We start from the raw sequence: 12,889 nt of genomic DNA, 5'->3' as shown, positions 1-12,889 counted from the left end.
CCTTTTAATTTAATGTATAACATTAAAAATATATGGTGAATAAAAATGACACACAACTCATATAAAAACATTTACACAATTATCAAAGCTCATTTATTCAAAATTGTGTTAATTATGCTGTTTATCCACTGAAAAAATACATCAACATACTATATAAGTTTTACAGTCCACTTAAAGGATGTACAATTTTTTTATTTTTTACACAGCCAAAGTTCAGCCAGCAGCAGCCAGTTAATACAACACAATGTCCTTTTCGTCCTACTTGTGCTGCTTCCTCTTCTTTAGGAGGGCCTCTCGTAGAGCAATCTAGATTTAAAACCACACACAAAATATTTTTAGTTGAAATGCCAACGTTGTTTCCTGTTTATAGTCAATAAAAATGAAATAGGTGTGACTCGCCTGTTTCTCTCTGAAGGAGCGTTTGCCTTTAGTTCTGACGTTCTGACTGTGCCTCATCATCATGAAGTTCTTATTTCTCCTCTTCTCCTTGTTGCTGGTGCTGGCGTGTGGGTTTAGCTTGGTCCGCTTCTTGATAAACTCCTTCCGGTCTGTCCGTCCCGCCTAGGAAATCAAACACATCATCAGAGGGGAAACGACTGGCCCGTTTGTCAACTGGTTGCCTGGCACAGTTTTTTGTTTAAAAAAAAAACAAAAAAAAGCATTTTTTTTATACATTTTTTAAATATATAAAATACCTTCTCATTGCTTCCCAGAACTGTTCGGATCACCCCCCCACTTTAGAATCACAATTTATTTACCATTGCTGTTGCCAGTCGTGTTTCCTTGTCTGTTTTTGGTTTCTTATGGAGTCTCTCAATATCTCTCAATGTCAGCAGCTCCCTTCTGGAAAAAAAAAGACACAATAAGATGGCTGTCATTATCAACAAACTAATCAGCACAAAGGGCCACACACTAAATTCAAGAGACTGCAAACCTGAGGGTAAAAATATTCTTAGGAATGATCTAATGATGATACACTTTTTTTATGTAAATCATGCACTTCCTCGTGTTCATGGTTCATATCATGTTCTCACTTTTCTTTCTCATCATCACTGTCAATATTCTTCCTCTTCTTCCCTGGTGCAGCATTGACCTCTTTGGCCATCTGGACCAGACTGATCTTCTTGAAGTCATCTTGGGTCAGGAGCCTGCTGGCGCTGACCGCCGCTGCCTTGGCTTTTCTTTCTTCAGCTGTCATACTTTGAATCTTCTCCACCTGATTTAAAAAAAAAACAAAAAAAAAAACCCAGCAGTTTTAAATTAAAAACAGTCCTACTATGAATAATGAGGTTTCTATCAAGCTTTTTTTTTCTCTTTAATCTCACCACTTCTCCTGTATCTTCATCAGATGAGTGATGAACATCCACCCACTCCCCGTCTTCATCATCATCACTGATACTGGCACTCTCCCAGCCGTCTAGTTATATAAAACAAGGCAAATATATTATTCATACATTCTCGCGACATACATACATAGAGCGAGTGCAGGGGGATGTTACAACAGCAGCTAACCTTCGTCCTCCTCTCCCTCTTTGTTCTCCTCCTCCACCTCCAGGACTTCAGCTCCAGGGATGTAGTCTTTAGCCTCGAGCTCCCCGTAGTCTTTGATTTTGGCCTCTGCTGATGCCGCAGTCGGTCTCCCCTAGACAACAAGTAGGGTTTATACTTACAGACATGTCGCTTGAACTATTCTAGGAACTGGAAAACATTTATGAATATTTAACATCCTATTCGCAAGAACTGGCTGTTCACCAGTTTCTCTCCTTTGTACTTCTGTAAAGTACTATATTAAGATCAATGTTATACTAGCAAAGTTTACCAATATTAATTCTACTCGACCCTTAGGTAGTCAAGAAAACACACCATCTCACACTTTTTATACAAAAACACGCATGATGAACCATAACTCACTCATATGTTCATATGCTGACATGATTTACTCATCTAAAATATATTTTTCCTCACTTTGTTACATAACATCAAATTGGAAGGAAACGCCTCGTTTTTGAAAACGTTTTTAAGGTCATGTAGCGTTCATATTAAGCTCACCCTGTCCTTTTTGTGCAGCATCTGTGGATTAAGACTCCTGAACAGCTGGATCAGCCCTCTGGCAGACATCATAACATCTGAAAATAAAGGCAGAGCACATTGTGTAAACATAAATAAAAGGCTCAAAACACAATAATTTGATGATGATACATCTAAACAAATTGAGCAATTACTTACTTTTGTCTTTGTGGGTCTTGTATTGGGACAGATCCTGCAGAAGGTCTTCATTGATGGCGAGTGGACAGCGTGCTGCCACCTCCCTGATGGCATTGAGACTGAAGCACACATAAAAAAGCCAAATTTATTATAAAACTCTAGAGTGATACGGAAGTGGTAGCTACATGAACACTACATACAGTTGTTACAACCAAGGTATGCAGAAGAGCATCTCTGGCTGCACAGCACAGAAGAAGACCACACTGGGTGCCACTCCTGTCAGCACAGGAAACTGAGGGTACAGTTCACACAAGGTCACCAAAATTGGACAATAGAAGATCAGAAAAATGTTGCCCAGTCTCCATTTCTGCTGCGACATTCTGATGGTAGGGCCAGAACTGGGCACAACAGAAAGCATGGATCCATCCTGCTTTTTATCAACAGTTCAGGCTGCTGGTGCTGGTGTCATTCTGTGGGGGATATTTTCTTGGAACACTTTGGGCCCCTTAGTACCAACCGAGCGTCCGTATATGCAACAGCCGACGTGAGTATTGTTGCTGGCCATGTCCATCCCTTTATGACCACAGTAAAACCATTTGTTTCCAGCAGGAAACAAATGGTTTCCTGCTGGAAACAAATTTCCTGCTGAAAACATTACAAAGATCTACACTTACCCCACAGTCATGACCTCCCCAGAGTTTCTATCTGTCACAAAGTTGTTGGCAATGGTCATGATCACAGGTTCAATGATCTGCAGGTGTCAAAGGATGGACAGTGTTAAACTACTATATTAAATCTGCTTTTACTACTGAGTAAATGTGAGCGGTACCTCAGGGGGAACAAGCTGGTGGGAGGCCTGAGCAGCACACAGGAGAATCTTTGTCACCTCTGCAAAGATAGCAGGTAGTTAGAAAAGTCTCATGGACAAATCGTTTCACATGAAAATTCAAATTTAAATATTTTCCTAGCTAGTAGTGCCATGTATTGATCTAGATTGTTTTGAGGTGGGTTGCCCAGTTGTGGATATATTGGCTGCAGAGATGTCTGCCTTCTGTTGAAAATAATGGAAGCAGATCGCACTCACCTTGGACCGCTTAACGTACTAAAGAAATGCATTTGAAAACTTCTGCTCAAATAATCATGACCTCAGAAATGAAAGGAAATGTTTCTACTAAATTACACCACCCAACTAAAGTCAGTGTGAACCTAAGTTTACTCATCTGAAAGAGGACATCAATGTTTATGTCTCGTCTACCTGGTAGACACTCCAGTACAAAGAGACATTGCTAGTGAGTTTTTTTTTTTTGCCCCTTTGATCACTATAAAACAAGAGGCAATTATTTACATTTTACTCAAGAGAAGGCAGCAGGTATCTCCAGATGGAAAGCCAGTACCAGGGCAGAGAGAAAAAAAAAAAAACATCTGTTCCTTTAACTGTAGGTTATTTTTACCTCTCTGATGGGGCTGAAGGAATCTCTGCATGAAGGGATAGAAATTAAAGAGGAAGAGCTGCAGAAGGAAAAGAACACCAAGTGTTTACTCACTAGAAAAACACCAGATACCTCATTGATGCTTCAATAGCTGCTATTTAAAAGTGGTGTTAGTTAGAACCAGTACGTTTTATCAGGACTGAATGGTGCATTTAAACAGGTTAATCTGATTTGAATAAACTCATTTACAAAACCAGAAGAGTCACCAACCTCGTGAATTCCAACCAGTCGGGATATGAGCTCCATCATCATGATCTTCACCTCAAAGCGTTCTTTTGAGTCTTCCAGCTGCTTTAAAAGCTTCTCGGAGAAATCTTAAGTCAAAAATATATTTGTATGATACAGTTCTGTAAATGGAAGCCCAAAAGACCTTGAGAGAAATTCTGAGTGTTGCATTTGTTGTGATGTTGTAGAATGAGCTACCTTGAGGATCGTGAATTAGGTGAATTGCAGAGAAATTAAAAACTTCTGCTTTCTTCTTCTTTTTGTGTTTCTGAGAGAAAACATGAGGGAAAAGAGGTAACCAACCATTCGTCCTAACACAGCATTACATAAGTATTTCTCTCAATACTGCCTTATATGTGTCTCATGTATTCTTATCTTATCTTAGAAGAGAAAACAGTGGCACCTTGAGGACTTTCATAGCCTTTTCCAGCTTCTTCTTGTTCTTGGTGGTTTTCTTGCCTGTGGAGAATCTCACCATCAAATCTCTCGCCGACACTCCCTCATTCTGAAAACCAGACCAAATATTACTCAATATTGCACAACGAAGCTAAACCACATTTGTCTGTTTCCAACGCATTCTGCCTTAGAATGAAAATTTTAAAAAGCTCCTCTAGAGTGCATCAAAAGAATCATCATCTAAATCTACTAACTTTATCTTTACTACTTACCTCTGATTCTGAATCGCTGTCATTTTTCTCGCCATCATCTGTTCCCAGAAAGAATTTAAGGCCTGCCACGAGGATCTAAACAAGAAGAGCAGCTGGTCATGATCTATGATGTTTCCACTTACTCAGGATCATAAGCAAAGTATTGCTTTCATACCCCCAAAAAATATACCTTTGTCACTTTGGAGAAGCACGCTGTTGTGATAACATTAACTGTTTTGGCATCATTCCTGCAACATAAAAACAATTACGTAATTATCAGTAGCCATAAAATAACAGCTTCAACATTTTTGTTTCACTTCAAACCCACCATATGTTCCTTTTGTACAGCTCCACCATCACATCTAATGAGATCTTTGCTGCTATTGGATTACTGTCTCTCAGCATGGTGTACATGAAGTTCTGTAACATCTGTAACAAATGACAGCACAATAGTCAGTGGATAGCATTTTACAGATGTTTTATCAAACAATAGTAAAGTGCCCAGCAGCTGTGTGCTTACTGTGTTGATCTTGTTGTTTTTGTGTTTCGCATTGATGTTTTTGATATCTGCTACAATGTGTGTGTACAGCGTCTGTGGAGAGAGAAACACACACATTTACACGTGGATCTGAAAGGAACAAAACAAACAGAAGCAACTGGAAGAACATCCCATTAGTAGGTCTACAGAAATGCTAACACCAGAAGGGCAAGTCCACAAATCAAAGTTAGAAACTCACCAGCCGCTTTGTTAGGTACACCTGTTGAAATGCTTGTTAATACAAAATCTAATCTGCCAAGCTAAATGCATTTAAGCACGTATACATGGTTTAAACTACCAGAAGCAATAGCAAGATGTATCTAATAAAGTGCCTGGTGAGTGTATGTTGGCCAATATACACTAATATGGAAATTGCAGCACATGCAGAGAGTATTGTACCATCACAAATTAGCAAACTGTGGTGGAGTGTTAACCATGACTTTTTCTATAAGGTTACTTATTTCAAATTCCTGAGTTTAAAAATAGTTTAAAAACCTTTAAAACCAACTAAATCTATCAACAGAACACAATCAAGCAGCTACTGTAACTTTTTAAAATTCAGAACAGCTATGTACATGCTGAGCCATTCTTTCAGTTCCTACTGGTACCACAAGGTGGTGTGGTGACTCAACCAGACAAGTCATTAAAATCACATTCATATTTACAATAGCAGTCTGTGGAAAGCCGAAACCTTGTAAAGAGAAGGGGCAAAAAATATGACCCCATCATTTTCTCTTTTTATTGCTGCTCTAGCATACTGTATGAATACATCACTAATGGTTCGCACACTCAATATCAGTCTAGCTCTAGGGCAAAATGTCCACATTTTCACCCAGACACAATTTTTCTCTAATCACTATAAATAAAACTATCTATGTAAGCTGACAACAGCTTCACAGATTGCTCTCTCAAAAGACTGAGAAATATGTAAGCATGGGAAAGAGCTGAGTCTTACCTTCCTGAGCAGCTTGTCATGACATCGTAGCAGCTCAAAGAAGAGCTCCAGGAGGCCTGAGGGATCGATCAAATCTTTATTCCTCAGAAGGATCAACGCTTTGCAGAAGGTCTGAAAAGGACAGCAGAAACACACATAAACCATTTAGCAAAACTAAAGTGGCGGGTTGAATGTGGATATTGGTGTAGTGACTAGAGGTGTGACTGCGGTTAGAAGCCATGGTTATGGTACCAAAAATTTAAAGGATCTAAATAAATTCAAGTTGTGTCTGTGTCAGTTGTGTCGGATACTTAGCAAATAAACTTTCATATGACGTAAGAATGTAATGAAACTTTTTATCAAAGGGAAATTGTGATTTTTTTTTTAGGACATTGAGGACATTGAGTCTAAAATTAGCTGGCACAATGTTGCTTAGCCACCTCCTATCAACTGTCTGTAAACTGATCAACTGATCATCAGTTATTTTTACTTGTGTTCTCTAGTTACATGTGGCTTTTATGTTCATTGAAAGTTATTTTGTTATTGTTTTCAAGGAAGTTCTAAATAACTTGTTTGTTTTATTCACGTAAACCATATCATTTGATCCAGAAATAACAATTTTATATCTGTAAATGAACCGTGTAATTTTGTACCCTAGTAGTGACATAGTCTCACCATTCGCAGGTCTGGCTCCAGGACTGTGTGGTAACTCAATAATAACTCAGACAGCTCTTTAGGAAACGTGGAGAGCTGCTGGGAGTAGCAGTGGCCAACCTGACGGGCAAAGAATACTTTTATTGAGACAACTCTTAAGAGCCAGGACTGTCCACTACCCCAAAAACCAAAAACCAAAAAACACCTGGTTATACCTGAGCAAGAAACATGACGAGGTCCGCCAGCTCCTTGTTCGGTTTGTCAGGCTGAAGCTTGAAGATCTGCACATTGGACTGATAGTGTCGATACTGCTGCAGAAACTGTGGACGAACACAAGAGCATTAGATGAGTAAAAGCTTCCAATCCCCATAACAAGTCTAGCGGCTAATGCGTTTAGCAGTGTTGGCTAACAACACTCACCTCCTCTACGTACGACTGCGGATCTCTTTTTATGAGGTTCTGAAGTTGAGGCAGATTGTTTGGGAGTTTGTTGTTTTGTCGCCCGGACATGGTTTAAGATTGTATTGTACTGTATATAATGGAGAATAATGAAAAATAGCACTATTTTTTACAGTGAAAGCGTGGCCAATGTGTACGCTGCCATTTAATTTGAGGTGGGATCCAAACGTCACGTCCGGCCATACCGTCGTCACTTCTGTTTTCCTCTTTGAAGAAGAGGAAAAAATAAATAAGTAGGCAATAAATAAATAAATGTTTCAGGAAGAGAAATGTGTCCGATAAAATTAGATCTTTCCAACGCTATTTAATTGACATTTAATTATTTACAGATTTATTTAACGCATTTATTTAGACAAGTCCCCAGCGGTCTGCAGTGGTGAAAGAACTACTAATTTTTTTTTTTTTACTTAATTATTTACTTAATTAAAAGTAATATCAACACAAGACAAGAAATACTTTTTTAATGCCAAACTTTGGAAACTATTTAATTTTACCAGTTGACATAATGAAAGAATATTAATAATAATAAACAATAATAATAAAGCCTGCGACTAATGGTGTAATTCCTGTAGAATTAAATTGAATTTCCATGTATTTTACCTGAAATTACAATGTAATTATGTTTACCTACAAAGATTTAGCAGTAGATGCACTAGAATGAGGGATTAATAAGTCAAATTTTTACAGAAAAGAAGAAAAATAATTAAACAGTAAGTATAACTACAATATAATTACTGTAATTATACTTCAACTATAATTATTTTGGTGCAGTGAGCCTGTATAAGAGTAACTATACTGTCAGTAATTTTTAAGTGGTGCATAACTTCAGGTATTTTTCAGGAAAGGAGACTCAAACTACACTGTAATTCTCACAGTAGAAAAGTCATTCTCACTACTTTTGATGCAGTTTTCAAATCAGTAGCACATTTCCCCGCCCACCTTAGCCTTGTTTTTATTGCACAATGCTATTGTTTCTATTGTTCCACTGCTAAATATATTAATTACTGTGTTGATGCACTTTTTTTTCAAATATGTATGACAACTGGGATAGGCTTCAGCCGATTTGCTTCAAGGTCAGATGTGTTGTGCGTTCAGAGAGTCTCTTCTGCATACCTTGAAGGAGCGTGAAGGAGGCAACAAGGTATTTTCACCCAGAAAACTGCTGCTCACTTTCTCAATAGAGAGTGTTGTGTGGGAAAATCCCAGTAGGTCAGCAGTTTTTGAAATACTCAGACCAACAACTGTGCCACTTTCACTCACCTTTCTTCCTGATGCTCAGTTTGAACTTCAGCAGGCTGTCTTGACCGTATCTACATACCTAAATGCTTTGACTTGCTGACTTGTGATCGGCTGATTAGATATTTACATTAATGAGCAGTTGAACAAGTGTACCCAATAAAGTGGCCGAATGTGTGACTTTACTGAACTATACAGTAGTTGGTGCTATGTTCTCAGATTGTATATATTTTTTGTTTTCTGATGCATATAGTTTTATGAGTATCACTTTGCTTTTCTCAATTTCAGCTATTTTATAAAGTTTCAAATAAATCCTTCACATTTCAATTTTGTATGTGAACACTTTTACTCTGCTTGAGGCACACATTATTGTAGTACTCTTTCCAATGTATTTACACTGTATTAATACATTGTATGTTTAGGGACAAGGGCTGTATTATGTAGTATTTTAGCCTAGCCTTTTTTTCACCTTTTTATTATGCATTATATTGGTGTGCATCATGGATATTTTACTATTCAGTGCCCTCTTATATTACATATAGAAATATGATAAGGACTGTTCTTCCTTTCTAACAGTATATAGGCCCATGTGATCTCCTAATAATGGAACCAAACCTTATTCGATTTTTTTTTCTTTCACAAACACTGTTCAACCATCAACCAGTTTTCAAAAGGACTGTGAGGAAACCACTACTTATTATACTACCTATAATAATAATAATATATTATTTTTATCTGGGAGTTGCCTTTCGGCAAGACAGATGCATTGTATTATAGAGGATGATAGCATGTGGCATGAAAGATTTCCTGTATCTGTGCTTGTGGCAGTGGAGCTGAATCACTCTGCACCACTTCCTGCCTGTCCAGGAAGTGGTGCAGAGGGTAGTCAGGATTATCCATGATGGACAGTTTTATCAGTGTCCTCTTCTCCACCACAGCTCCACCGCACTCAATCATACAGCCAGCCTTCCTAATCAGTTTATTCAGTCTGTTGCCACCAGCTCCAATACTGTTCCCCCAGCAGACCACAGCAGAGTACACTGCACACATCACAACTGACTGGTAGAAAATCTCCTTATTGTTCTTCCAGTTCAGCCTGTTGTTGATGTGGACATGCACTCCACTACATCAGCATGCTGCCCCAAAGCCAGCCCAAGGTTTTATGCAGCCTTAAGCAGAATCTAATTTGGGGCCTCGCCCCCAGTTACATGCTTTATTTGCAAAAACAGACAAAAAACAAAAAAAAACAAAACAAACAACTTTCTTGATTTCCAGTGCAATGGTTCAAAAGCATGAATATGGAGGACCATTTCCTCAAAACTGATCACCGAACATTCTCTTTCAGGATTTTCCGGTAAAGAGCAGAATTCATGGTTTCATCAAATACAGAAAGCTATCCGGGTCCTGAAGCAGCAAAGCAGTCCCAGACCAGCACTGCGTTCGACTGTTGGTATGATGTTCTTTTTATGAGATGTAACAGTACACAAACCTTCCAAAAAGTTCCGTTTTTATCTTGTCAATCCACGGAATATTTTCCCAAGGTTTTCGGGATCATCAAGATGTTTTTGGCAAATGTGAGACGAGCCTTTGTGTTCCTTTTGGTCAGGAGTGGTTTTCTCCTTGGAACTCTCCCATGGATGCCATTTTGTCCAGTCTTTCTTACTGTTGAATCATGAATTCAACTTAACTGAGACTAGTGAGGCCTGCAGTTCTATATATGTTGTTCTGCATTCTTCTGTGACCTCCTGGATGAGTCGTCGATGTGCTCTTGGAGTAATTTTGGTAGGCCGGCCACTCCTGTGAAGATTTACCACTGTTACAGATTTTCTCCATTTGTGGATAATGGAAATAGAAATAGCTCTGAAACCTTTTCCACACTAATCAATGTCAACGACTTTGTTTTTCAGCTGCTTCTTTAGATTGTGGCATGATATTTTGCCTCCTTCACTTTGTCAGACAGGTTCTAGATAAGCCAAAAATGTGGTTAATCACAGTTAATTCATTACCTGTGATTAACATAGGGACAGGTAGATTTTTTCCCTTAATAAATTAACTCAAATAAAATTAAATTTCATTTAAAATTTGCATTTTTTCATTTAGTCAGTTATCTTTGTTTAATATTTAAATGTTTGATGATCTAAAATATTTAAGTGTGACAAAAATGCAAAAAACTGAGAAGTAGGAAGGTGGCAAATACATTTTTATAGCACTGTATGTGATTTAATGACTAAAGAACATTTATTTTTAAACAAGATAAAAATGACAACGATAAATTAAAAATGAAACATAACAGCTGTTCATTGAGATAGGGAGAAAAGCAGGAAGATAGAGAGGGAGGAAGCAAGATATGAAAATAAGGAGTGCAGAAGATGGAGAGAAATATCAAGGGATTTGGCAGAACGTTAGCAGGGGGTGGGATGGAGTGAGGAAGGCAGTGAGGGAGAAAGACGAAGAGAGGAAGACAGATGGAAGAAAGACAGGAAGAAAGATTAGGAGGGGGTGGAAGACGGGAAGTAAAATAGAGAGGGCGTAAGCAAGATAGGGAGACATGAAAATAGGGATGAAGATAATGAAGATAGTGAGGATGATTAGGAGGAAGCCAGGAAGTGAGAAAGACAGGGTGGGAAATAGGCAGGGAGAGGGGAAGATAGAGAGCAAAATTAAGAGGGAGGGAGAGTGTGAGTGAGGAATTCAAGAAGGGAGCATGATAGGTAGGAAGATAGGGAAGAAGATTAACTGTAAGATGAGGAAGATACAGTGAAAGATAATGAAGAATATAGGGAGATAGGAAGAAAGGGAGGGAATTAAGCAAGGAGGATGATAGGGAGGGAAGGAGATGGGGTGGAAAACTAGAAGGCAGGGTGAACAGGAGGGAGGAATACAGGGAGGGAGATGGGGAAAGAGAGGAAGATAGCGAGCAAGATTAGGAGGGAGTGAGTGACGAAGACAAGGAGTGAACGTCATAGATAGGAAGATAGAAGTCAAGGAGGAAGATAGGGAGGGAAGAAGATAAAGAGGAAGAGGGTTTGGGTGAGGGGGGATAAGACGGAGGGAAAAGGGGAAATAGTGTTACTTACACATATGCAGAGCTCATTATTTAAAACTTTGGCAATGTTTACCATGAACATCCATTACTGCAAAATATGATGGATACAAGTGTGGATATAACCTTTTCCTTATTTTCTATTTCATATCCCAGGTAGCCAGAAAACTAGGACTTAAGTATGAAACAAAAATGGCAACATTTTTGAAACTTCTTATATTTGACAAAAAAACTTAATCTAGTAAGACTAAAGTAACCACAAATATACAGCAGTGTAGTAAAACCCTATAAGTGTAGTAGTAGTAGCTCAAATAGCCCAATAGTCTAAGTTTAATTTCTGTGCCATTCTGGAATAATTGTCATTTCTGCACATTCCAATAAAAGCTACCTGAAAACGTTTCCTATCTCACTTTGTTCTAACCACTTTAAAACCTTAATTTTAAGGAGTCATGTGAAAAAGAAGTTGGAAAAATAAGAGTGGATGCACCTAAAGAATGTAAATGAATTTACTACCCATACTGACATAACGGTAAGCTTCTCCTTCACAAAATTATCCATGCCAGTGAAACATTTTGGCAGTGTTCATTTAGAAAATCCGACATAACCATAAAAATGCCGTCCAATATATTGGGCAATATAAGCTTTATTTTGCATATCTGGGTAACTGAACAGCCATTTAAAACAACCATGAAATATGTTTGAACACATAGCAATATTTCCAGAATTGTTTTACAATTATAAAACACTGAATTTTGGCACCACATGGTGGTTAAAAACTGGTATAAGACAAGCCATCTCTGCTCCAACACCTGCTACAGTCTGTTCCATTGTTGTAGATGAGCACATTAATTCATTTAAGATTAATCACTACATACAGGACACTGACTGGAATTACACGAGAACCAGTAAAATAAACATTACAATGGAGTAACATTGGAGTGAACACAATATAAAGGTTCTAATGTTTAATCTCTGTTGAAGACGGCACAGCTGTCGATTTACTTCTGTTTGTTTCTGACATCACAGGCTAAGATGTCTGATTTCTCATCAAACATAACCTTAAACGATAGCTGTAAATATCTATTAAAAATGTGATAACCTCCAAAGAGATTCAACATTAACAACCTTATTACTGCGTTACTGTGCAGGAACCGTGTGGAGCACATATGTAGTCATTCTAGTAATCCACAGTTATACACGTTGTAACCATTCTCCCTCACATTTTACAGTGGTTTTTATTAATTAGCAAATATGGAAAAGCCGTGTTAGGTTAACTCTTCTACAGATGAAGTTAAGAATGTGATGGCAATCCTTTCATGCAGAACAAAATGCAAACATTTAGACTGACAATTGTTATTCTTAACAGTACGCTAAAACGTGGTACGCGCTAAAATGACAGAAGGCAAAGAAAACATTTGATTCTTCTTTTTCAAAAATGAAACAATCCTCTACATGTTA

The 12,889-nt window shown here is 38.1% G+C and overlaps 1 protein-coding gene across 2 annotated transcripts; it reads right to left on the bottom strand.

The window, feature by feature from the left end:
- Positions 1-73: 73 nt before the first annotated feature.
- sdad1 (SDA1 domain containing 1) lies at positions 74-7,327 on the bottom strand. 2 transcript variants are annotated; one of them, XM_030742549.1, is made up of 22 exons: positions 7,114-7,327; positions 6,909-7,013; positions 6,715-6,813; positions 6,061-6,171; positions 5,088-5,159; positions 4,896-4,996; positions 4,758-4,815; positions 4,589-4,663; positions 4,324-4,425; positions 4,119-4,188; positions 3,906-4,009; positions 3,657-3,714; positions 3,035-3,093; positions 2,880-2,956; positions 2,227-2,324; positions 2,050-2,126; positions 1,513-1,642; positions 1,326-1,417; positions 1,035-1,216; positions 759-843; positions 400-561; positions 74-306 (listed from the first exon to the last, which is right to left on the bottom strand). In XM_030742549.1, the coding sequence occupies exons 1-22, from the start codon at positions 7,201-7,203 to the stop codon at positions 259-261; spliced, it is 2,055 nt and encodes a 684-aa protein (XP_030598409.1). In that variant the 5' UTR covers positions 7,204-7,327; the 3' UTR covers positions 74-258. The 2 variants fall into 2 exon arrangements, with proteins under 2 accessions (XP_030598409.1, XP_030598410.1); XM_030742550.1 differs by having other exon boundaries at positions 759-840.
- Between the last annotated feature and the right edge of the window lie 5,562 nt (positions 7,328-12,889).

This window comes from Archocentrus centrarchus, chromosome 12, assembly GCF_007364275.1.
Source record: "Archocentrus centrarchus isolate MPI-CPG fArcCen1 chromosome 12, fArcCen1, whole genome shotgun sequence".
Lineage (NCBI taxonomy): Eukaryota > Metazoa > Chordata > Actinopteri > Cichliformes > Cichlidae > Archocentrus > Archocentrus centrarchus.
The sequence above is the reverse complement of the archived record's forward strand: the minus strand, read 5'-3'. Positions and strand labels throughout refer to the sequence as shown.

Excerpts from the sequence above, each read along its gene's own strand:
- sdad1 (XM_030742549.1), bottom strand. The coding sequence starts at position 7,203 with ATGTCCGGGCGACAAAACAACAAACTCCCAAACAATCTGCCTCAACTT. Across the intron at positions 4,997-5,087 it reads AAAACAACAAGATCAACACA|ATGTTACAGAACTTCATGTA; the intron begins GTAAGCACACAG and ends CATTTGTTACAG. Across the intron at positions 562-758 it reads CACGACTGGCAACAGCAATG|GCGGGACGGACAGACCGGAA; the intron begins GTAAATAAATTG and ends TTGATTTCCTAG.